A 25,760-nucleotide genomic window follows, 5' to 3' on the forward strand; every position below is an offset into this window, starting at 1 on the left:
AGCCATGCCACCTGTCATGTGAACCTGAGCCTTGAAAATTGCATTGACGACCTGAAGAAAAATATCTGCTAACAGGAGTTGTTTGTGCATTAGGTGCCAACAAGCGGTAACCCGTAGGAGCAGCAGCTTCCAGCATTCCATCTCCACACAACTATAGTCATCGAAGCCTTTGACACTACAAGATCACTTGCCCTCTTCTCCAATCTGTAGAAAGAGTCAGGCTCGAGATGGGAAAGTATGTTCCAGATGAGTTTTAATGACACGTTGTTGCGAGACTTAAGTTTCACCAAGAAGACACTGGTTACGAGACTTAAATTCACCAAGAAGACACGGATTTGGTTTGCAAGCATTGATGAGATGCCACTGACTGGATCCATCTTAACCAGAGTAATGCCTAGCCACTTCATAACATTCAAACTGATCAATATTAATACAAGCTATGCTGCTGTAACTCTCCACCAAATGTGTCTCCTTCATTATTCCATCGTTTGATCCACCGGAAGACCACTTCAAATATTACAAGCACGGCTCCAGTGCCAAGGTGAGAGAGCACCTATTATAACTCAGGCAGAGAAACCAGCTGCACATACATAAGAAAAGCTGCAGCCAACTGAACATTCTGCAGAACACCTGCAACGAAATATCTGACACTGCCTCCCAAATACTTTCCCAAATCCAATGATCACAAGCTGAAACACGTTCCTTCTTACTTGCTTCTCGCCTGTGGCCTACACCCTCCAACTCAGAAGGAAAATTTCATCCCACTTAGACGCAAACTGATTTAGAACCACAGCATAACACCTCAATGAACAGCTCATGTACTTAAGCCCTGCCATCTCACATGTGAAACCTGAGCCTTTGAAACTGTATTCACTCTTTGAGAGCTGTTCGTATTTCATGTGCCAAGAAGTTGAGACACTTAAAATGAGAAGCAGGCTTCCACATTCTCTCTCCTCACAAGTGCAGTCATTACAATTTTTTTATCCAACGACGGACTTGCCCTCATCTCCAAGCTGCAGCGAATGTCAGGCTCAAGATTGGGAAGACTGCCCCAGATGAGATTTTAATGGCATCCTGATACGTGCCTCTAACTTCAATGAAGTGTCATGATTCAATTTGTAATTGTTGATAACGTTAATAATTGGAACGAACTCATCCAGAGCAATACTCAACAAGCTCAAAGTCAAAAGGTGATTCAGTCCTAACACAAACTAGACTGCAACATTCCTCTCCAACAATGTTTAACTCCCTAGCAAGAACGTAACCGCGGCCAATTATTCTGCTGCATTTGCCACAGGAAGGCCAGTTAAGATACGAGAAATGTCTCTCTCGTATCGAGGTTAAGGAGCAACAATTCTAACTGATTAATCATTCATCAGAAAAGCTGTATCCATCCGAGGTCTCTGCAGAACACCTTCAACCAAACACCCTGCACCATCTCCAAAATACATTCTTGAATCCAATGATCTCACCACCTGGAAGATTGTCCTTTCTTATTTGCTTCTCACATTCGGGCTGCAACCCAGTCTACGAGGGAACTTCACCCCACTTACGTGTAAACTGACTTCGAACCACAGCTTCACTCTTCACTCCACCGTGAACAATAGTAGTCACAACTATGGTGTAATTGGTTCCAGATTGCAGACCTTGGATTGTGGTGGAATTTGAACTTTCAATCAAGGAACCATCGGAACGGTTGGCAGCCCTGTATGTGATGCTGAAATTGTACTGGTTGACCTCCATGTCCACGGGTCTTCCTAAGCTGAGGGAGATGGAACTGTTGCTTAAGGCTGTCACATTAATGGCTCCTGGCTTGGAAGGAACTGTCAGAGGCAAATACATGGATATTGATTGTTGCAGAAAGAACAAAAATAGATACAGCAAATTAAACATCTATGCAAATTGACAACTTCAATCAGGAATACATGTGTCCATCATCAACACTGCAGTAGAACCCCTTCAAGACTTATCCACTATCTCCAAAATCAAAGGCCGTCTGTGACATTCACTGAAACAGCTCTCAGCTTATGATCACGTACAACCCGCAACATTCTCCATCCATACGCAGGGTTATCACAACCAAGGGGAACAGATGGAACCATTAATTGGTGCCATAACAACTGTCAGGTCAGCACATTACAGCTCTATCAGGATTTATGCTGCCTGATTCCATAATTCACATTGTAACAATATCCCCATCACGCCAAGACAGATGAAAAGAACGAAAAAGGTACAACACGGGACCGTTCCACCTCATTACATCACTGGGATGTGACAACATTCTGTTTGCATAGGTGGAAGACCATTTTCATCACGAAGCAGGGATTTTCAACTTGACCTTTTCATCATGTGCACAGTCTCTTCTGACCTAGGATCAACTACAGAGGGTCTCACTCCAGCTTAACCCGTCTGGCTTGGTCAGGGAGGAATTCGCACTGAAACAACTTCCATGTTAAGCTATTCTTACCTGTAGTCGAAGAGACAGTGACGGGATCTGCTGACGTGTTATCTGCCGTCAGCGTGAACACCCTAAAAATGTATCTTGTTCCTGGATTCAGTTGAGTCACAGTGATGAATTCATTCTCAGTCACATTTGTTGAGAGATTTCCGTTCACTGCCACCTTATAGGTATACTCCGGCTTGTGGTCGAATGGTTGGTCCCAGCTCAGAGTAACTGAAGTAGTGGTGTGATTCAGAACGATTACATTGTTCACAGGGTTTGGTTCTGCAATGATTAATGACATGTTGAGAATAACATCAACTCATGTTGTCTCCACTTGATCTGCGACAACTGATGCTGCACCTGTCCACGTCACTGCAATCCTTTTGCGTTGGTTGGACAGTGCACAGTACACCCTTCAACTGTGGATATCTAGTGTCGCCTTCAGGAGATCCAATAAAACAAGACAACCACTTTCAAACACCCTCTCAATTTCTCCTCTGCTTCGTTTCCTCAGTACCAATTAATCATAATCCTCAAAGGCACTCGACAAGCCAAGCCCAGCCCGTCAACAAGATGTCTGGCAGTGCCGGAAGGGAAAATCATCACAGTAACTGGAACCATTAAACAATCAGAGGAGCTGCATTCACTTGTCCTTACAATAACTAACGCTGATTTCTATGACAAACTAAATCTCCAATGCTGGACATGCATCACCTCCAGCACGAATGGACACTGTCACTAATAACAAGCAGAGAACCAAGTCCATGCAGAGTTCTTGGCAATCTTCAACCTGGCAGTGGACTCCTTCCGGACCAAACCTTTCCCATTACTGACATTCCGTCTCCTTTCGCGATCTGGCTACGCAACCTTAAATTGAGATGTAAAGGTGCTTTTTGACAAACCTGCATTCAGGAAGGAAGCTTCCCTTCCTTTCAACCATCAAACGAGATCAGGCAAATCTTCACAAGCAGCTTGAGTCAAGTTTTAGCAACACTTCTACCTTTCAGTGCAACATATGGTGTGCAGCTGATGTGTCAAACAAGGCCATCGAGTACATTCCTAATTTCAGTGTCTCACAACTGAGTGTTTGAGAGGTCAGATTGCAAGAGGATAATATTGCACACAAAGGAACTAATGCCTTGGTTTGCGATGCGCAGGTGAAAACGAACATACAGGCAGCAACATGGCTTTGTTCATCCTTGTGCCTCACCACCAACTTCTCAGCGGCGAGGAGTGATAGGCACTAACCGCTCACCTAGCCAGCAATGCATACATCGAGAAAGGTCAATAATAAATGCAAACGTACAGGGGAGGACGGGAATAGCTGTTGCATCCCTCTGACCCACGTACTTAAAGCCATGCCACCTGTCATGTGAAACCTGAGCCTTGAAAATTGCATTGACGACCTGAAGAAAAATATCTGCTAACAGGAGTTGTTTGTGCATTAGGTGCCAACAAGCGGTAACCCGTAGGAGCAGCAGCTTCCAGCATTCCATCTCCACACAACTATAGTCATTCGAAGCCTTTTGACTACAAGATACACTTGCCCTCTTCTCCAATCTGTAGAAAGAGTCAGGCTCGAGATGGGAAAGTATGTTCCAGATGAGTTTTAATGACACGTTGTTGCGAGACTTAAGTTTCACCAAGAAGACACTGGTTACGAGACTTAAATTTCACCAAGAAGACACGGATTTGGTTTGCAAGCATTGATGAGATGCCACTGACTGGATCCATCTTAACCAGAGTAATGCCTAGCCACTTCATAACATTCAAAACTGATCAATATTAATACAAGCTATGCTGCTGTCAATTATTCCATCGTGTTGATCCACCGGAAGACCACTTCAAATATTACAAGCACGGCTCCAGTGCCAAGGTGAGAGAGCACCTATTATAACTCAGGCAGAGAAACCAGCTGCACATACATAAGAAAAGCTGCAGCCAACTGAACATTCTGCAGAACACCTGCAACGAAATATCTGACACTGCCTCCCAAATACTTTCCCAAATCCAATGATCACAAGCTGAAACACGTTCCTTTCTTACTTGCTTCTCGCCTGTGGCCTACACCCTCCAACTCAGAAGGAAAATTTCATCCCACTTAGACGCAAACTGATTTAGAACCACAGCATAACACCTCAATGAACAGCTCATGTACTTAAGCCCTGCCATCTCACATGTGAAACCTGAGCCTTTGAAACTGTATTCACTCTTTGAGAGCTGTTCGTATTTCATGCGCCAAGAAGTTGAGACACTTAAAATGAGAAGCAGGCTTCCACATTCTCTCTCCTCACAAGTGCAGTCATTACAATTTTTTTTATCCAACGACGGACTTGCCCTCATCTCCAAGCTGCAGCGAATGTCAGGCTCAAGATTGGGAAGACTGCCCCAGATGAGATTTAATGGCATCCTGATACGTGCCTCTAACTTCAATGAAGTGTCATGATTCAATTTGTAATTGTTGATAACGTTAATAATTGGAACGAACTCATCCAGAGCAATACTCAACAAGCTCAAAGTCAAAAGGTGATTCAGTCCTAACACAAACTAGACTGCAACATTCCTCTCCAACAATGTTTAACTCCCTAGCAAGAACGTAACCGCGGCCAATTATTCTGCTGCATTTGCCACAGGAAGGCCAGTTAAGATACGAGAAATGTCTCTCTCGTATCGAGGTTAAGGAGCAACAATTCTAACTGATTAATCATTCATCAGAAAAGCTGTATCCATCCGAGGTCTCTGCAGAACACCTTCAACCAAACACCCTGCACCATCTCCAAAATACATTCTTGAATCCAATGATCTCACCACCTGGAAGATTGTCCTTTCTTATTTGCTTCTCACATTCGGGCTGCAACCCAGTCTACGAGGGAAATTTCACCCCACTTACGTGTAAACTGACTTCGAACCACAGCTTCACTCTTCACTCCACCGAGAACAATAGTAGTCACAACTATGGTGTAATTGGTTCCAGATTGCAGACCTTGGATTGTGGTGGAATTTGAACTTTCAATCAAGGAACCATCGGAACGGTTGGCAGCCCTGTATGTGATGCTGAAATTGTACTGGTTGACCTCCATGTCCACGGGTCTTCCTAAGCTGAGGGAGATGGAACTGTTGCTTAAGGCTGTCACATTAATGGCTCCTGGCTTGGAAGGAACTGTCAGAGGCAAATACATGGATATTGATTGTTGCAGAAAGAACAAAAATAGATACAGCAAATTAAACATCTATGCAAATTGACAACTCAATCAGGAATACATGTGTCCATCATCAACACTGCAGTAGAACCCCTTCAAGACTTATCCACTATCTCCAAAATCAAAGGCCGTCTGTGACATTCACTGAAACAGCTCTCAGCTTATGATCACGTACAACCCGCAACATTCTCCATCCATACGCAGGGTTATCACAACCAAGGGGAACAGATGGAACCATTAATTGGTGCCATAACAACTGTCAGGTCAGCACATTACAGCTCTATCAGGATTTATGCTGCCTGATTCCATAATTCACATTGTAACAATATCCCCATCACGCCAAGACAGATGAAAAGAACGAAAAAGGTACAACACGGGACCGTTCCACCTCATTACATCACTGGGATGTGACAACATTCTGTTTGCATAGGTGGAAGACCATTTTCATCACGAAGCAGGGATTTTCAACTTGACCTTTTCATCATGTGCACAGTCTCTTCTGACCTAGGATCAACTACAGAGGGTCTCACTCCAGCTTAACCCGTCTGGCTTGGTCAGGGAGGAATTCGCACTGAAACAACTTCCATGTTAAGCTATTCTTACCTGTAGTCGAAGAGACAGTGACGGGATCTGCTGACGTGTTATCTGCCGTCAGCGTGAACACCCTAAAAATGTATCTTGTTCCTGGATTCAGTTGAGTCACAGTGATGAATTCATTCTCAGTCACATTTGTTGAGAGATTTCCGTTCACTGCCACCTTATAGGTATACTCCGGCTTGTGGTCGAATGGTTGGTCCCAGCTCAGAGTAACTGAAGTAGTGGTGTGATTCAGAACGATTACATTGTTCACAGGGTTTGGTTCTGCAATGATTAATGACATGTTGAGAATAACATCAACTCATGTTGTCTCCACTTGATCTGCGACAACTGATGCTGCACCTGTCCACGTCACTGCAATCCTTTTGCGTTGGTTGGACAGTGCACAGTACACCCTTCAACTGTGGATATCTAGTGTCGCCTTCAGGAGATCCAATAAAACAAGACAACCACTTTCAAACACCCTCTCAATTTCTCCTCTGCTTCGTTTCCTCAGTACCAATTAATCATAATCCTCAAAGGCACTCGACAAGCCAAGCCCAGCCCGTCAACAAGATGTCTGGCAGTGCCGGAAGGGAAAATCATCACAGTAACTGGAACCATTAAACAATCAGAGGAGCTGCATTCACTTGTCCTTACAATAACTAACGCTGATTTCTATGACAAACTAAATCTCCAATGCTGGACATGCATCACCTCCAGCACGAATGGACACTGTCACTAATAACAAGCAGAGAACCAAGTCCATGCAGAGTTCTTGGCAATCTTCAACCTGGCAGTGGACTCCTTCCGGACCAAACCTTTCCCATTACTGACATTCCGTCTCCTTTCGCGATCTGGCTACGCAACCTTAAATTGAGATGTAAAGGTGCTTTTTGACAAACCTGCATTCAGGAAGGAAGCTTCCCTTCCTTTCAACCATCAAACGAGATCAGGCAAATCTTCACAAGCAGCTTGAGTCAAGTTTTAGCAACACTTCTACCTTTCAGTGCAACATATGGTGTGCAGCTGATGTGTCAAACAAGGCCATCGAGTACATTCCTAATTTCAGTGTCTCACAACTGAGTGTTTGAGAGGTCAGATTGCAAGAGGATAATATTGCACACAAAGGAACTAATGCCTTGGTTTGCGATGCGCAGGTGAAAACGAACATACAGGCAGCAACATGGCTTTGTTCATCCTTGTGCCTCACCACCAACTTCTCAGCGGCGAGGAGTGATAGGCACTAACCGCTCACCTAGCCAGCAATGCATACATCGAGAAAGGTCAATAATAAATGCAAACGTACAGGGGAGGACGGGAATAGCTGTTGCATCCCTCTGACCCACGTACTTAAAGCCATGCCACCTGTCATGTGAAACCTGAGCCTTGAAAATTGCATTGACGACCTGAAGAAAAATATCTGCTAACAGGAGTTGTTTGTGCATTAGGTGCCAACAAGCGGTAACCCGTAGGAGCAGCAGCTTCCAGCATTCCATCTCCACACAACTATAGTCATTCGAAGCCTTTTGACTACAAGATACACTTGCCCTCTTCTCCAATCTGTAGAAAGAGTCAGGCTCGAGATGGGAAAGTATGTTCCAGATGAGTTTTAATGACACGTTGTTGCGAGACTTAAGTTTCACCAAGAAGACACTGGTTACGAGACTTAAATTTCACCAAGAAGACACGGATTTGGTTTGCAAGCATTGATGAGATGCCACTGACTGGATCCATCTTAACCAGAGTAATGCCTAGCCACTTCATAACATTCAAAACTGATCAATATTAATACAAGCTATGCTGCTGTAACTCTCCACCAAAAATGTGTCTCCTGTCAATTATTCCATCGTGTTGATCCACCGGAAGACCACTTCAAATATTACAAGCACGGCTCCAGTGCCAAGGTGAGAGAGCACCTATTATAACTCAGGCAGAGAAACCAGCTGCACATACATAAGAAAAGCTGCAGCCAACTGAACATTCTGCAGAACACCTGCAACGAAATATCTGACACTGCCTCCCAAATACTTTCCCAAATCCAATGATCACAAGCTGAAACACGTTCCTTTCTTACTTGCTTCTCGCCTGTGGCCTACACCCTCCAACTCAGAAGGAAAATTTCATCCCACTTAGACGCAAACTGATTTAGAACCACAGCATAACACCTCAATGAACAGCTCATGTACTTAAGCCCTGCCATCTCACATGTGAAACCTGAGCCTTTGAAACTGTATTCACTCTTTGAGAGCTGTTCGTATTTCATGCGCCAAGAAGTTGAGACACTTAAAATGAGAAGCAGGCTTCCACATTCTCTCTCCTCACAAGTGCAGTCATTACAATTTTTTTTATCCAACGACGGACTTGCCCTCATCTCCAAGCTGCAGCGAATGTCAGGCTCAAGATTGGGAAGACTGCCCCAGATGAGATTTAATGGCATCCTGATACGTGCCTCTAACTTCAATGAAGTGTCATGATTCAATTTGTAATTGTTGATAACGTTAATAATTGGAACGAACTCATCCAGAGCAATACTCAACAAGCTCAAAGTCAAAAGGTGATTCAGTCCTAACACAAACTAGACTGCAACATTCCTCTCCAACAATGTTTAACTCCCTAGCAAGAACGTAACCGCGGCCAATTATTCTGCTGCATTTGCCACAGGAAGGCCAGTTAAGATACGAGAAATGTCTCTCTCGTATCGAGGTTAAGGAGCAACAATTCTAACTGATTAATCATTCATCAGAAAAGCTGTATCCATCCGAGGTCTCTGCAGAACACCTTCAACCAAACACCCTGCACCATCTCCAAAATACATTCTTGAATCCAATGATCTCACCACCTGGAAGATTGTCCTTTCTTATTTGCTTCTCACATTCGGGCTGCAACCCAGTCTACGAGGGAAATTTCACCCCCACTTACGTGTAAACTGACTTCGAACCACAGCTTCACTCTTCACTCCACCGAGAACAATAGTAGTCACAACTATGGTGTAATTGGTTCCAGATTGCAGACCTTGGATTGTGGTGGAATTTGAACTTTCAATCAAGGAACCATCGGAACGGTTGGCAGCCCTGTATGTGATGCTGAAATTGTACTGGTTGACCTCCATGTCCACGGGTCTTCCTAAGCTGAGGGAGATGGAACTGTTGCTTAAGGCTGTCACATTAATGGCTCCTGGCTTGGAAGGAACTGTCAGAGGCAAATACATGGATATTGATTGTTGCAGAAAGAACAAAAATAGATACAGCAAATTAAACATCTATGCAAATTGACAACTTCAATCAGGAATACATGTGTCCATCATCAACACTGCAGTAGAACCCCTTCAAGACTTATCCACTATCTCCAAAATCAAAGGCCGTCTGTGACATTCACTGAAACAGCTCTCAGCTTATGATCACGTACAACCCGCAACATTCTCCATCCATACGCAGGGTTATCACAACCAAGGGGAACAGATGGAACCATTAATTGGTGCCATAACAACTGTCAGGTCAGCACATTACAGCTCTATCAGGATTTATGCTGCCTGATTCCATAATTCACATTGTAACAATATCCCCATCACGCCAAGACAGATGAAAAGAACGAAAAAGGTACAACACGGGACCGTTCCACCTCATTACATCACTGGGATGTGACAACATTCTGTTTGCATAGGTGGAAGACCATTTTCATCACGAAGCAGGGATTTTCAACTTGACCTTTTCATCATGTGCACAGTCTCTTCTGACCTAGGATCAACTACAGAGGGTCTCACTCCAGCTTAACCCGTCTGGCTTGGTCAGGGAGGAATTCGCACTGAAACAACTTCCATGTTAAGCTATTCTTACCTGTAGTCGAAGAGACAGTGACGGGATCTGCTGATGTGTTATCTGCCGTCAGCGTGAACACCCTAAAAATGTATCTTGTTCCTGGATTCAGTTGAGTCACAGTGATGAATTCATTCTCAGTCACATTTGTTGAGAGATTTCCGTTCACTGCCACCTTATAGGTATACTCCGGCTTGTGGTCGAATGGTTGGTCCCAGCTCAGAGTAACTGAAGTAGTGGTGTGATTCAGAACGATTACATTGTTCACAGGGTTTGGTTCTGCAATGATTAATGACATGTTGAGAATAACATCAACTCATGTTGTCTCCACTTGATCTGCGACAACTGATGCTGCACCTGTCCACGTCACTGCAATCCTTTTGCGTTGGTTGGACAGTGCACAGTACACCCTTCAACTGTGGATATCTAGTGTCGCCTTCAGGAGATCCAATAAAACAAGACAACCACTTTCAAACATCCTCTCAATTTCTCCTCTGCTTCGTTTCCTCAGTACCAATTAATCATAATCCTCAAAGGCACTCGACAAGCCAAGCCCAGCCCGTCAACAAGATGTCTGGCAGTGCCGGAAGGGAAAATCATCACAGTAACTGGAACCATTAAACAATCAGAGGAGCTGCATTCACTTGTCCTTACAATAACTAACGCTGATTTCTATGACAAACTAAATCTCCAATGCTGGACATGCATCACCTCCAGCACGAATGGACACTGTCACTAATAACAAGCAGAGAACCAAGTCCATGCAGAGTTCTTGGCAATCTTCAACCTGGCAGTGGACTCCTTCCGGACCAAACCTTTCCCATTACTGACATTCCGTCTCCTTTCGCGATCTGGCTACGCAACCTTAAATTGAGATGTAAAGGTGCTTTTTGACAAACCTGCATTCAGGAAGGAAGCTTCCCTTCCTTTCAACCATCAAACGAGATCAGGCAAATCTTCACAAGCAGCTTGAGTCAAGTTTTAGCAACACTTCTACCTTTCAGTGCAACATATGGTGTGCAGCTGATGTGTCAAACAAGGCCATCGAGTACATTCCTAATTTCAGTGTCTCACAACTGAGTGTTTGAGAGGTCAGATTGCAAGAGGATAATATTGCACACAAAGGAACTAATGCCTTGGTTTGCGATGCGCAGGTGAAAACGAACATACAGGCAGCAACATGGCTTTGTTCATCCTTGTGCCTCACCACCAACTTCTCAGCGGCGAGGAGTGATAGGCACTAACCGCTCACCTAGCCAGCAATGCATACATCGAGAAAGGTCAATAATAAATGCAAACGTACAGGGGAGGACGGGAATAGCTGTTGCATCCCTCTGACCCACGTACTTAAAGCCATGCCACCTGTCATGTGAAACCTGAGCCTTGAAAATTGCATTGACGACCTGAAGAAAAATATCTGCTAACAGGAGTTGTTTGTGCATTAGGTGCCAACAAGCGGTAACCCGTAGGAGCAGCAGCTTCCAGCATTCCATCTCCACACAACTATAGTCATTCGAAGCCTTTTGACTACAAGATACACTTGCCCTCTTCTCCAATCTGTAGAAAGAGTCAGGCTCGAGATGGGAAAGTATGTTCCAGATGAGTTTTAATGACACGTTGTTGCGAGACTTAAGTTTCACCAAGAAGACACTGGTTACGAGACTTAAATTTCACCAAGAAGACACGGATTTGGTTTGCAAGCATTGATGAGATGCCACTGACTGGATCCATCTTAACCAGAGTAATGCCTAGCCACTTCATAACATTCAAAACTGATCAATATTAATACAAGCTATGCTGCTGTAACTCTCCACCAAAAATGTGTCTCCTGTCAATTATTCCATCGTGTTGATCCACCGGAAGACCACTTCAAATATTACAAGCACGGCTCCAGTGCCAAGGTGAGAGAGCACCTATTATAACTCAGGCAGAGAAACCAGCTGCACATACATAAGAAAAGCTGCAGCCAACTGAACATTCTGCAGAACACCTGCAACGAAATATCTGACACTGCCTCCCAAATACTTTCCCAAATCCAATGATCACAAGCTGAAACACGTTCCTTTCTTACTTGCTTCTCGCCTGTGGCCTACACCCTCCAACTCAGAAGGAAAATTTCATCCCACTTAGACGCAAACTGATTTAGAACCACAGCATAACACCTCAATGAACAGCTCATGTACTTAAGCCCTGCCATCTCACATGTGAAACCTGAGCCTTTGAAACTGTATTCACTCTTTGAGAGCTGTTCGTATTTCATGTGCCAAGAAGTTGAGACACTTAAAATGAGAAGCAGGCTTCCACATTCTCTCTCCTCACAAGTGCAGTCATTACAATTTTTTTTATCCAACGACGGACTTGCCCTCATCTCCAAGCTGCAGCGAATGTCAGGCTCAAGATTGGGAAGACTGCCCCAGATGAGATTTAATGGCATCCTGATACGTGCCTCTAACTTCAATGAAGTGTCATGATTCAATTTGTAATTGTTGATAACGTTAATAATTGGAACGAACTCATCCAGAGCAATACTCAACAAGCTCAAAGTCAAAAGGTGATTCAGTCCTAACACAAACTAGACTGCAACATTCCTCTCCAACAATGTTTAACTCCCTAGCAAGAACGTAACCGCGGCCAATTATTCTGCTGCATTTGCCACAGGAAGGCCAGTTAAGATACGAGAAATGTCTCTCTCGTATCGAGGTTAAGGAGCAACAATTCTAACTGATTAATCATTCATCAGAAAAGCTGTATCCATCCGAGGTCTCTGCAGAACACCTTCAACCAAACACCCTGCACCATCTCCAAAATACATTCTTGAATCCAATGATCTCACCACCTGGAAGATTGTCCTTTCTTATTTGCTTCTCACATTCGGGCTGCAACCCAGTCTACGAGGGAAATTTCACCCCACTTACGTGTAAACTGACTTCGAACCACAGCTTCACTCTTCACTCCACCGAGAACAATAGTAGTCACAACTATGGTGTAATTGGTTCCAGATTGCAGACCTTGGATTGTGGTGGAATTTGAACTTTCAATCAAGGAACCATCGGAACGGTTGGCAGCCCTGTATGTGATGCTGAAATTGTACTGGTTGACCTCCATGTCCACGGGTCTTCCTAAGCTGAGGGAGATGGAACTGTTGCTTAAGGCTGTCACATTAATGGCTCCTGGCTTGGAAGGAACTGTCAGAGGCAAATACATGGATATTGATTGTTGCAGAAAGAACAAAAATAGATACAGCAAATTAAACATCTATGCAAATTGACAACTTCAATCAGGAATACATGTGTCCATCATCAACACTGCAGTAGAACCCCTTCAAGACTTATCCACTATCTCCAAAATCAAAGGCCGTCTGTGACATTCACTGAAACAGCTCTCAGCTTATGATCACGTACAACCCGCAACATTCTCCATCCATACGCAGGGTTATCACAACCAAGGGGAACAGATGGAACCATTAATTGGTGCCATAACAACTGTCAGGTCAGCACATTACAGCTCTATCAGGATTTATGCTGCCTGATTCCATAATTCACATTGTAACAATATCCCCATCACGCCAAGACAGATGAAAAGAACGAAAAAGGTACAACACGGGACCGTTCCACCTCATTACATCACTGGGATGTGACAACATTCTGTTTGCATAGGTGGAAGACCATTTTCATCACGAAGCAGGGATTTTCAACTTGACCTTTTCATCATGTGCACAGTCTCTTCTGACCTAGGATCAACTACAGAGGGTCTCACTCCAGCTTAACCCGTCTGGCTTGGTCAGGGAGGAATTCGCACTGAAACAACTTCCATGTTAAGCTATTCTTACCTGTAGTCGAAGAGACAGTGACGGGATCTGCTGACGTGTTATCTGCCGTCAGCGTGAACACCCTAAAAATGTATCTTGTTCCTGGATTCAGTTGAGTCACAGTGATGAATTCATTCTCAGTCACATTTGTTGAGAGATTTCCGTTCACTGCCACCTTATAGGTATACTCCGGCTTGTGGTCGAATGGTTGGTCCCAGCTCAGAGTAACTGAAGTAGTGGTGTGATTCAGAACGATTACATTGTTCACAGGGTTTGGTTCTGCAATGATTAATGACATGTTGAGAATAACATCAACTCATGTTGTCTCCACTTGATCTGCGACAACTGATGCTGCACCTGTCCACGTCACTGCAATCCTTTTGCGTTGGTTGGACAGTGCACAGTACACCCTTCAACTGTGGATATCTAGTGTCGCCTTCAGGAGATCCAATAAAACAAGACAACCACTTTCAAACATCCTCTCAATTTCTCCTCTGCTTCGTTTCCTCAGTACCAATTAATCATAATCCTCAAAGGCACTCGACAAGCCAAGCCCAGCCCGTCAACAAGATGTCTGGCAGTGCCGGAAGGGAAAATCATCACAGTAACTGGAACCATTAAACAATCAGAGGAGCTGCATTCACTTGTCCTTACAATAACTAACGCTGATTTCTATGACAAACTAAATCTCCAATGCTGGACATGCATCACCTCCAGCACGAATGGACACTGTCACTAATAACAAGCAGAGAACCAAGTCCATGCAGAGTTCTTGGCAATCTTCAACCTGGCAGTGGACTCCTTCCGGACCAAAGCTTTCCCATTACTGACATTCCGTCTCCTTTCGCGATCTGGCTACGCAACCTTAAATTGAGATGTAAAGGTGCTTTTTGACAAACCTGCATTCAGGAAGGAAGCTTCCCTTCCTTTCAACCATCAAACGAGATCAGGCAAATCTTCACAAGCAGCTTGAGTCAAGTTTTAGCAACACTTCTACCTTTCAGTGCAACATATGGTGTGCAGCTGATGTGTCAAACAAGGCCATCGAGTACATTCCTAATTTCAGTGTCTCACAACTGAGTGTTTGAGAGGTCAGATTGCAAGAGGATAATATTGCACACAAAGGAACTAATGCCTTGGTTTGCGATGCGCAGGTGAAAACGAACATACAGGCAGCAACATGGCTTTGTTCATCCTTGTGCCTCACCACCAACTTCTCAGCGGCGAGGAGTGATAGGCACTAACCGCTCACCTAGCCAGCAATGCATACATCGAGAAAGGTCAATAATAAATGCAAACGTACAGGGGAGGACGGGAATAGCTGTTGCATCCCTCTGACCCACGTACTTAAAGCCATGCCACCTGTCATGTGAAACCTGAGCCTTGAAAATTGCATTGACGACCTGAAGAAAAATATCTGCTAACAGGAGTTGTTTGTGCATTAGGTGCCAACAAGCGGTAACCCGTAGGAGCAGCAGCTTCCAGCATTCCATCTCCACACAACTATAGTCATTCGAAGCCTTTTGACTACAAGATACACTTGCCCTCTTCTCCAATCTGTAGAAAGAGTCAGGCTCGAGATGGGAAAGTATGTTCCAGATGAGTTTTAATGACACGTTGTTGCGAGACTTAAGTTTCACCAAGAAGACACTGGTTACGAGACTTAAATTTCACCAAGAAGACACGGATTTGGTTTGCAAGCATTGATGAGATGCCACTGACTGGATCCATCTTAACCAGAGTAATGCCTAGCCACTTCATAACATTCAAAACTGATCAATATTAATACAAGCTATGCTGCTGTAACTCTCCACCAAAAATGTGTCTCCTGTCAATTATTCCATCGTGTTGATCCACCGGAAGACCACTTCAAATATTACAAGCACGGCTCCAGTGCCAAGGTGAGAGAGCACCTATTATAACTCAGGCAGAGAAACCAGCTGCACATACATAAGAAAAGCTGCAGCCAACTGAACATTCTGCAGAACACCTGCAACGAAATATCTGACACTGCCTCCCAAATACTTTCCCAAATCCAATGATCACAAGCTGAAACACGTTCCTTTCTTACTTGCTTCTCGCCTGTGGCCTACACCCTCCAACTCAGAAGGAAAATTTCATCCCACTTAGACGCAAACTGATTTAGAACCACAGCATAACACCTCAATGAACAGCTCATGTACTTAAGCCCTGCCATCTCACATGTGAAACCTGAGCCTTTGAAACTGTATTCACTCTTTGAGAGCTGTTCGTATTTCATGCGCCAAGAAGTTGAGACACTTAAAATGAGAAGCAGGCTTCCACATTCTCTCTCCTCACAAGTGCAGTCATTACAATTTTTTTTATCCAACGACGGACTTGCCCTCATCTCCAAGCTGCAGCGAATGTCAGGCTCAAGATTGGGAAGACTGCCCCAGATGAGATTTAATGGCATCCTGATACGTGCCTCTAACTTCAATGAAGTGTCATGATTCAATTTGTAATTGTTGATAACGTTAATAATTGGAACGAACTCATCCAGAGCAATACTCAACAAGCTCAAAGTCAAAAGGTGATTCAGTCCTAACACAAACTAGACTGCAACATTCCTCTCCAACAATGTTTAACTCCCTAGCAAGAACGTAACCGCGGCCAATTATTCTGCTGCATTTGCCACAGGAAGGCCAGTTAAGATACGAGAAATGTCTCTCTCGTATCGAGGTTAAGGAGCAACAATTCTAACTGATTAATCATTCATCAGAAAAGCTGTATCCATCCGAGGTCTCTGCAGAACACCTTCAACCAAACACCCTGCACCATCTCCAAAATACATTCTTGAATCCAATGATCTCACCACCTGGAAGATTGTCCTTTCTTATTTGCTTCTCACATTCGGGCTGCAACCCAGTCTACGAGGGAAATTTCACCCCACTTACGTGTAAACTGACTTCGAACCACAGCTTCACTCTTCACTCCACCGAGAACAATAGTAGTCACAACTATGGTGTAATTGGTTCCAGATTGCAGACCTTGGATTGTGGTGGAATTTGAACTTTCAATCAAGGAACCATCGGAACGGTTGGCAGCCCTGTATGTGATGCTGAAATTGTACTGGTTGACCTCCATGTCCACGGGTCTTCCTAAGCTGAGGGAGATGGAACTGTTGCTTAAGGCTGTCACATTAATGGCTCCTGGCTTGGAAGGAACTGTCAGAGGCAAATACATGGATATTGATTGTTGCAGAAAGAACAAAAATAGATACAGCAAATTAAACATCTATGCAAATTGACAACTTCAATCAGGAATACATGTGTCCATCATCAACACTGCAGTAGAACCCCTTCAAGACTTATCCACTATCTCCAAAATCAAAGGCCGTCTGTGACATTCACTGAAACAGCTCTCAGCTTATGATCACGTACAACCCGCAACATTCTCCATCCATACGCAGGGTTATCACAACCAAGGGGAACAGATGGAACCATTAATTGGTGCCATAACAACTGTCAGGTCAGCACATTACAGCTCTATCAGGATTTATGCTGCCTGATTCCATAATTCACATTGTAACAATATCCCCATCACGCCAAGACAGATGAAAAGAACGAAAAAGGTACAACACGGGACCGTTCCACCTCATTACATCACTGGGATGTGACAACATTCTGTTTGCATAGGTGGAAGACCATTTTCATCACGAAGCAGGGATTTTCAACTTGACCTTTTCATCATGTGCACAGTCTCTTCTGACCTAGGATCAACTACAGAGGGTCTCACTCCAGCTTAACCCGTCTGGCTTGGTCAGGGAGGAATTCGCACTGAAACAACTTCCATGTTAAGCTATTCTTACCTGTAGTCGAAGAGACAGTGACGGGATCTGCTGACGTGTTATCTGCCGTCAGCGTGAACACCCTAAAAATGTATCTTGTTCCTGGATTCAGTTGAGTCACAGTGATGAATTCATTCTCAGTCACATTTGTTGAGAGATTTCCGTTCACTGCCACCTTATAGGTATACTCCGGCTTGTGGTCGAATGGTTGGTCCCAGCTCAGAGTAACTGAAGTAGTGGTGTGATTCAGAACGATTACATTGTTCACAGGGTTTGGTTCTGCAATGATTAATGACATGTTGAGAATAACATCAACTCATGTTGTCTCCACTTGATCTGCGACAACTGATGCTGCACCTGTCCACGTCACTGCAATCCTTTTGCGTTGGTTGGACAGTGCACAGTACACCCTTCAACTGTGGATATCTAGTGTCGCCTTCAGGAGATCCAATAAAACAAGACAACCACTTTCAAACATCCTCTCAATTTCTCCTCTGCTTCGTTTCCTCAGTACCAATTAATCATAATCCTCAAAGGCACTCGACAAGCCAAGCCCAGCCCGTCAACAAGATGTCTGGCAGTGCCGGAAGGGAAAATCATCACAGTAACTGGAACCATTAAACAATCAGAGGAGCTGCATTCACTTGTCCTTACAATAACTAACGCTGATTTCTATGACAAACTAAATCTCCAATGCTGGACATGCATCACCTCCAGCACGAATGGACACTGTCACTAATAACAAGCAGAGAACCAAGTCCATGCAGAGTTCTTGGCAATCTTCAACCTGGCAGTGGACTCCTTCCGGACCAAACCTTTCCCATTACTGACATTCCGTCTCCTTTCGCGATCTGGCTACGCAACCTTAAATTGAGATGTAAAGGTGCTTTTTGACAAACCTGCATTCAGGAAGGAAGCTTCCCTTCCTTTCAACCATCAAACGAGATCAGGCAAATCTTCACAAGCAGCTTGAGTCAAGTTTTAGCAACACTTCTACCTTTCAGTGCAACATATGGTGTGCAGCTGATGTGTCAAACAAGGCCATCGAGTACATTCCTAATTTCAGTGTCTCACAACTGAGTGTTTGAGAGGTCAGATTGCAAGAGGATAATATTGCACACAAAGGAACTAATGCCTTGGTTTGCGATGCGCAGGTGAAAACGAACATACAGGCAGCAACATGGCTTTGTTCATCCTTGTGCCTCACCACCAACTTCTCAGCGGCGAGGAGTGATAGGCACTAACCGCTCACCTAGCCAGCAATGCATACATCGAGAAAGGTCAATAATAAATGCAAACGTACAGGGGAGGACGGGAATAGCTGTTGCATCCCTCTGACCCACGTACTTAAAGCCATGCCACCTGTCATGTGAAACCTGAGCCTTGAAAATTGCATTGACGACCTGAAGAAAAATATCTGCTAACAGGAGTTGTTTGTGCATTAGGTGCCAACAAGCGGTAACCCGTAGGAGCAGCAGCTTCCAGCATTCCATCTCCACACAACTATAGTCATTCGAAGCCTTTTGACTACAAGATACACTTGCCCTCTTCTCCAATCTGTAGAAAGAGTCAGGCTCGAGATGGGAAAGTATGTTCCAGATGAGTTTTAATGACACGTTGTTGCGAGACTTAAGTTTCACCAAGAAGACACTGGTTACGAGACTTAAATTTCACCAAGAAGACACGGATTTGGTTTGCAAGCATTGATGAGATGCCACTGACTGGATCCATCTTAACCAGAGTAATGCCTAGCCACTTCATAACATTCAAAACTGATCAATATTAATACAAGCTATGCTGCTGTAACTCTCCACCAAAAATGTGTCTCCTGTCAATTATTCCATCGTGTTGATCCACCGGAAGACCACTTCAAATATTACAAGCACGGCTCCAGTGCCAAGGTGAGAGAGCACCTATTATAACTCAGGCAGAGAAACCAGCTGCACATACATAAGAAAAGCTGCAGCCAACTGAACATTCTGCAGAACACCTGCAACGAAATATCTGACACTGCCTCCCAAATACTTTCCCAAATCCAATGATCACAAGCTGAAACACGTTCCTTTCTTACTTGCTTCTCGCCTGTGGCCTACACCCTCCAACTCAGAAGGAAAATTTCATCCCACTTAGACGCAAACTGATTTAGAACCACAGCATAACACCTCAATGAACAGCTCATGTACTTAAGCCCTGCCATCTCACATGTGAAACCTGAGCCTTTGAAACTGTATTCACTCTTTGAGAGCTGTTCGTATTTCATGCGCCAAGAAGTTGAGACACTTAAAATGAGAAGCAGGCTTCCACATTCTCTCTCCTCACAAGTGCAGTCATTACAATTTTTTTTATCCAACGACGGACTTGCCCTCATCTCCAAGCTGCAGCGAATGTCAGGCTCAAGATTGGGAAGACTGCCCCAGATGAGATTTAATGGCATCCTGATACGTGCCTCTAACTTCAATGAAGTGTCATGATTCAATTTGTAATTGTTGATAACGTTAATAATTGGAACGAACTCATCCAGAGCAATACTCAACAAGCTCAAAGTCAAAAGGTGATTCAGTCCTAACACAAACTAGACTGCAACATTCCTCTCCAACAATGTTTAACTCCCTAGCAAGAACGTAACCGCGGCCAATTATTCTGCTGCATTTGCCACAGGAAGGCCAGTTAAGATACGAGAAATGTCTCTCTCGTATCGAGGTTAAGGAGCAACAATTCTAACTGATTAATCATTCATCAGAAAAGCTGTATCCATCCGAGGTCTCTGCAGAACACCTTCAACCAAACACCCTGCACCATCTCCAAAATACATTCTTGAATCCAATGATCTCACCACCTGGAAGATTGTCCTTTCTTATTTGCTTCTCACATTCGGGCTGCAACCCAGTCTACGAGGGAAATTTCACCCCACTTACGTGTAAACTGACTTCGAACCACAGCTTCACTCTTCACTCCACCGAGAACAATAGTAGTCACAACTATGGTGTAATTGGTTCCAGATTGCAGACCTTGGATTGTGGTGGAATTTGAACTTTCAATCAAGGAACCATCGGAACGGTTGGCAGCCCTGTATGTGATGCTGAAATTGTACTGGTTGACCTCCATGTCCACGGGTCTTCCTAAGCTGAGGGAGATGGAACTGTTGCTTAAGGCTGTCACATTAATGGCTCCTGGCTTGGAAGGAACTGTCAGAGGCAAATACATGGATATTGATTGTTGCAGAAAGAACAAAAATAGATACAGCAAATTAAACATCTATGCAAATTGACAACTTCAATCAGGAATACATGTGTCCATCATCAACACTGCAGTAGAACCCCTTCAAGACTTATCCACTATCTCCAAAATCAAAGGCCGTCTGTGACATTCACTGAAACAGCTCTCAGCTTATGATCACGTACAACCCGCAACATTCTCCATCCATACGCAGGGTTATCACAACCAAGGGGAACAGATGGAACCATTAATTGGTGCCATAACAACTGTCAGGTCAGCACATTACAGCTCTATCAGGATTTATGCTGCCTGATTCCATAATTCACATTGTAACAATATCCCCATCACGCCAAGACAGATGAAAAGAACGAAAAAGGTACAACACGGGACCGTTCCACCTCATTACATCACTGGGATGTGACAACATTCTGTTTGCATAGGTGGAAGACCATTTTCATCACGAAGCAGGGATTTTCAACTTGACCTTTTCATCATGTGCACAGTCTCTTCTGACCTAGGATCAACTACAGAGGGTCTCACTCCAGCTTAACCCGTCTGGCTTGGTCAGGGAGGAATTCGCACTGAAACAACTTCCATGTTAAGCTATTCTTACCTGTAGTCGAAGAGACAGTGACGGGATCTGCTGACGTGTTATCTGCCGTCAGCGTGAACACCCTAAAAATGTATCTTGTTCCTGGATTCAGTTGAGTCACAGTGATGAATTCATTCTCAGTCACATTTGTTGAGAGATTTCCGTTCACTGCCACCTTATAGGTATACTCCGGCTTGTGGTCGAATGGTTGGTCCCAGCTCAGAGTAACTGAAGTAGTGGTGTGATTCAGAACGATTACATTGTTCACAGGGTTTGGTTCTGCAATGATTAATGACATGTTGAGAATAACATCAACTCATGTTGTCTCCACTTGATCTGCGACAACTGATGCTGCACCTGTCCACGTCACTGCAATCCTTTTGCGTTGGTTGGACAGTGCACAGTACACCCTTCAACTGTGGATATCTAGTGTCGCCTTCAGGAGATCCAATAAAACAAGACAACCACTTTCAAACATCCTCTCAATTTCTCCTCTGCTTCGTTTCCTCAGTACCAATTAATCATAATCCTCAAAGGCACTCGACAAGCCAAGCCCAGCCCGTCAACAAGATGTCTGGCAGTGCCGGAAGGGAAAATCATCACAGTAACTGGAACCATTAAACAATCAGAGGAGCTGCATTCACTTGTCCTTACAATAACTAACGCTGATTTCTATGACAAACTAAATCTCCAATGCTGGACATGCATCACCTCCAGCACGAATGGACACTGTCACTAATAACAAGCAGAGAACCAAGTCCATGCAGAGTTCTTGGCAATCTTCAACCTGGCAGTGGACTCCTTCCGGACCAAACCTTTCCCATTACTGACATTCCGTCTCCTTTCGCGATCTGGCTACGCAACCTTAAATTGAGATGTAAAGGTGCTTTTTGACAAACCTGCATTCAGGAAGGAAGCTTCCCTTCCTTTCAACCATCAAACGAGATCAGGCAAATCTTCACAAGCAGCTTGAGTCAAGTTTTAGCAACACTTCTACCTTTCAGTGCAACATATGGTGTGCAGCTGATGTGTCAAACAAGGCCATCGAGTACATTCCTAATTTCAGTGTCTCACAACTGAGTGTTTGAGAGGTCAGATTGCAAGAGGATAATATTGCACACAAAGGAACTAATGCCTTGGTTTGCGATGCGCAGGTGAAAACGAACATACAGGCAGCAACATGGCTTTGTTCATCCTTGTGCCTCACCACCAACTTCTCAGCGGCGAGGAGTGATAGGCACTAACCGCTCACCTAGCCAGCAATGCATACATCGAGAAAGGTCAATAATAAATGCAAACGTACAGGGGAGGACGGGAATAGCTGTTGCATCCCTCTGACCCACGTACTTAAAGCCATGCCACCTGTCATGTGAAACCTGAGCCTTGAAAATTGCATTGACGACCTGAAGAAAAATATCTGCTAACAGGAGTTGTTTGTGCATTAGGTGCCAACAAGCGGTAACCCGTAGGAGCAGCAGCTTCCAGCATTCCATCTCCACACAACTATAGTCATTCGAAGCCTTTTGACTACAAGATACACTTGCCCTCTTCTCCAATCTGTAGAAAGAGTCAGGCTCGAGATGGGAAAGTATGTTCCAGATGAGTTTTAATGACACGTTGTTGCGAGACTTAAGTTTCACCAAGAAGACACTGGTTACGAGACTTAAATTTCACCAAGAAGACACGGATTTGGTTTGCAAGCATTGATGAGATGCCACTGACTGGATCCATCTTAACCAGAGTAATGCCTAGCCACTTCATAACATTCAAAACTGATCAATATTAATACATCCCACTTATACGGAAACTGATTTTGACCCACAGCATGACATCTCAAGCTTAACATGAATCTCATATTGCGTGATGCGTCTCTCCACTTAATGACGATGATAACTGGTTCTGAAGCCATCTATATCATTCCAATGACTTTCCATTCGCAAGGTCATGCTTAGTCCATTCTTAGACCATGTGCATATTTCATGCATTGTTTAAGAGATCTTATAAAACATGGCAGCTAAATTCAATCAGCACCTCTTGTCTTCTTTCCTCACTACTATTTTATCACTATCCAAGGTACTTGACAAACAACATGTTTGGTTGGTGAACAACTTCTGTTAAGGCAAATCATGGCAGTAGTCAGAAGCACTCAACAGCCAACAGAGCTGTGACCAAGTGTCTCTTTCCAATAATTGATGCACATTTACCAGACACAGTGTTTGCAAACAACAAGATCTTAAATGTTGGGCAAGCATAACCTCCTGCACATCCATCACATCCTGCTTGGGCCCAGCTCAGAGTAACTGAGCTGGTGGCTGAATTTCTAATGTTTACCTTGTTAACAGGGTTTGGTTCTGCTATTATTCATGAGATGTTGAGAATAACATCAACCTCATAATGCCTGATCTGCACTTAAAGATCTCTGACAATTGATGGTATATCCATCCATGTCATCCCAATCTCTTTCCATCAATAAGTTAGTGTCCAGTCCATCCATAAACATCTTAATGCCATCTTCAAGAGACCCAATAAAATATGACAACCACATACAATCACCTCTTAACTTCCCTTCTTTATTTACGCAGTGGTATTTAATCATAATCCTCACAAGTACTTGATAAGCCTGTCAATAAGATGTCTGATTGGACAATTAATTCTGGCAGTTCAGAAATGAAATTCACCACAGTAACTAGAATCACTAAACAATCAGAGGAGCTGCATTCACTTGTGGCTTTCCAATATGTGATGCACATTTCCATGAAGTCGTGTTTGCCAACAACAAAATCTTCAATGTTGGATAAATATTACCTGCTGTAAGACTAGACACCATCACTATCAAAATGCAAAGAACCAAGTCGATGCAGAGTTCTTGGCAATCTTTACTCTGGTTGCGGACCCCTTGAAGAACAAAGCCTTTTCCATTTCTCATCTCCCATCTGTTTTCACAATATAGCTGCCCAACCTTGAACTGAGATTTTAAGGTGTTCTTTGTCGATCCTGCATTCATGAAGGGAGCTTTCCTTCCTTTCAACCATGCAACAAGATCAGATGTATCCTCATGACCACAGGTGTTTCTTAGCTCTAGGAGATGGTACTGTTGCTTAACGCTGTCACAATAATGGTTCCTAGCTTTGAAGGAACTGTCAGAGGGAAGTAATCAGATGATGATGGTTGAAGAATAACAACAATCAAATGCGTGTTGACCTTCGACAACTGATGATACATCTATCCATGTCATTCTAATCTCTTTCCATTGTTAAGTAGTGTCCAGTACATCTTTAAGCTCTGTGCATTTTTAATGCCTCCTTCAACAGACTGAATAAAACATAGCAAGCACATTCAATCATTCTCTCAACTTCCCCTTTTGTTATTTCCTCAGTACTTAATCATAATCACCAAAGATACTTGACAAGCATTGCCAGTCCACAAGATGTCTGGTTTGTCAACTAACTCTGACAGTTCCACAAAGACAAATCACAGCAGTTAACTGCATCATTGGGATCTCTTCTCGGGAAGGTGGGACCTGTACAGAGAGGACGGGTTACACCCAAACCAGAAGGGGGCCAATATCCTTGCGGCTAGGTTTGCTAAGGTGGTTGGGGAGGGTTTAAACTAGTTTGTGAGGGGGAAGGGAACCGGAGGAGTAGGTCAGAGGAAGAAGGGGTTGGGGAAAAATTAGATCAAACAGGTAGAGAGGCTTTGGGGAAGGAAAAGCAGAATACAGGCTATAAAAGTAGTAAGGTAGATGGACTGAAGTGTGTTTACTCAAATGCAAGAAGTGTCAGGAATAAGGGAGATGAACTGAGGGCTTGGATAAGTATGGGGGACTATGATATTGTGGCTATTACTGAGATGTGGCTGACGTCAGGGCAGGAGTGGATATTGAATATTCCTGGTTTTCGGTGTTTTAAGAGGGATAGGGAAGGGGGGAGAAGAGGAGGAGGGGTGGCGATACTGGTCAGGGACACTGTTACGGCTGTGGAAAGGATGGATGTTGTAGAAGGATCATCTCTAGAGTCCGTATGGGTGGAAGTAAGGAACAAGAAAGGAGCAGTTACTCTACTAAGAGTATTCTATAGGCCCCCCCCCGGGTAGCAGTAGAGATATAGAGGAGCAGATTGGCAGGCAGTGTTTGGAGAGAAGCCAAAATAACAGGGTTGTTATAATGGGAGACTTCAACTTCCCAAATATAGACTGGAACCTGCTTAGTGCCAAAGGTTTAGATGGGACGGAATTTGTTAAATGTGTCCAGGAGGGATTCCTGACGCAGTATGTTGACAGGCCAACTAGAGGGAATGCCATGCT

The 25,760-nt window shown here is 43.9% G+C and overlaps 3 protein-coding genes across 3 annotated transcripts in view; all 3 read right to left on the bottom strand.

The window, feature by feature from the left end:
• Nucleotides 1–25,760, bottom strand: part of ptprja (protein tyrosine phosphatase receptor type Ja) — a 207,017-nt gene that overhangs the window by 122,924 nt on the left and 58,333 nt on the right. The window lies entirely within an intron of this gene.
• On the bottom strand, nucleotides 14,727–18,990 carry LOC127577842 (receptor-type tyrosine-protein phosphatase H-like). The gene is made up of 2 exons (XM_052029448.1): nucleotides 17,672–18,990; nucleotides 14,727–17,027 (listed from the first exon to the last, which is right to left on the bottom strand). Exons 1-2 carry the CDS (start codon nucleotides 17,946–17,948, stop codon nucleotides 16,708–16,710), a joined length of 597 nt encoding a protein of 198 aa, XP_051885408.1. The 5' UTR covers nucleotides 17,949–18,990; the 3' UTR covers nucleotides 14,727–16,707.
• On the bottom strand, nucleotides 20,056–22,794 carry LOC127577841 (receptor-type tyrosine-protein phosphatase H-like). The gene is made up of 2 exons (XM_052029447.1): nucleotides 21,480–22,794; nucleotides 20,056–20,835 (listed from the first exon to the last, which is right to left on the bottom strand). The coding sequence occupies exons 1-2, from the start codon at nucleotides 21,754–21,756 to the stop codon at nucleotides 20,516–20,518; spliced, it is 597 nt and encodes a 198-aa protein (XP_051885407.1). The 5' UTR covers nucleotides 21,757–22,794; the 3' UTR covers nucleotides 20,056–20,515.

Source organism: Pristis pectinata, chromosome 14 (genome assembly GCF_009764475.1).
Source record: "Pristis pectinata isolate sPriPec2 chromosome 14, sPriPec2.1.pri, whole genome shotgun sequence".
Lineage (NCBI taxonomy): Eukaryota > Metazoa > Chordata > Chondrichthyes > Rhinopristiformes > Pristidae > Pristis > Pristis pectinata.

Coding starts and splice junctions, on each gene's coding strand:
- LOC127577841 (XM_052029447.1), bottom strand. CDS start 21,756: ATGTCATTAATCATTGCAGAACCAAACCCTGTGAACAATGTAATCGTT. Junction 20,836..21,479: donor CACTGTCTCTTCGACTACAG/GTAAGAATAGCT, acceptor TGCCTCTGACAG/TTCCTTCCAAGCCAGGAGCC.
- LOC127577842 (XM_052029448.1), bottom strand. CDS start 17,948: ATGTCATTAATCATTGCAGAACCAAACCCTGTGAACAATGTAATCGTT. Junction 17,028..17,671: donor CACTGTCTCTTCGACTACAG/GTAAGAATAGCT, acceptor TGCCTCTGACAG/TTCCTTCCAAGCCAGGAGCC.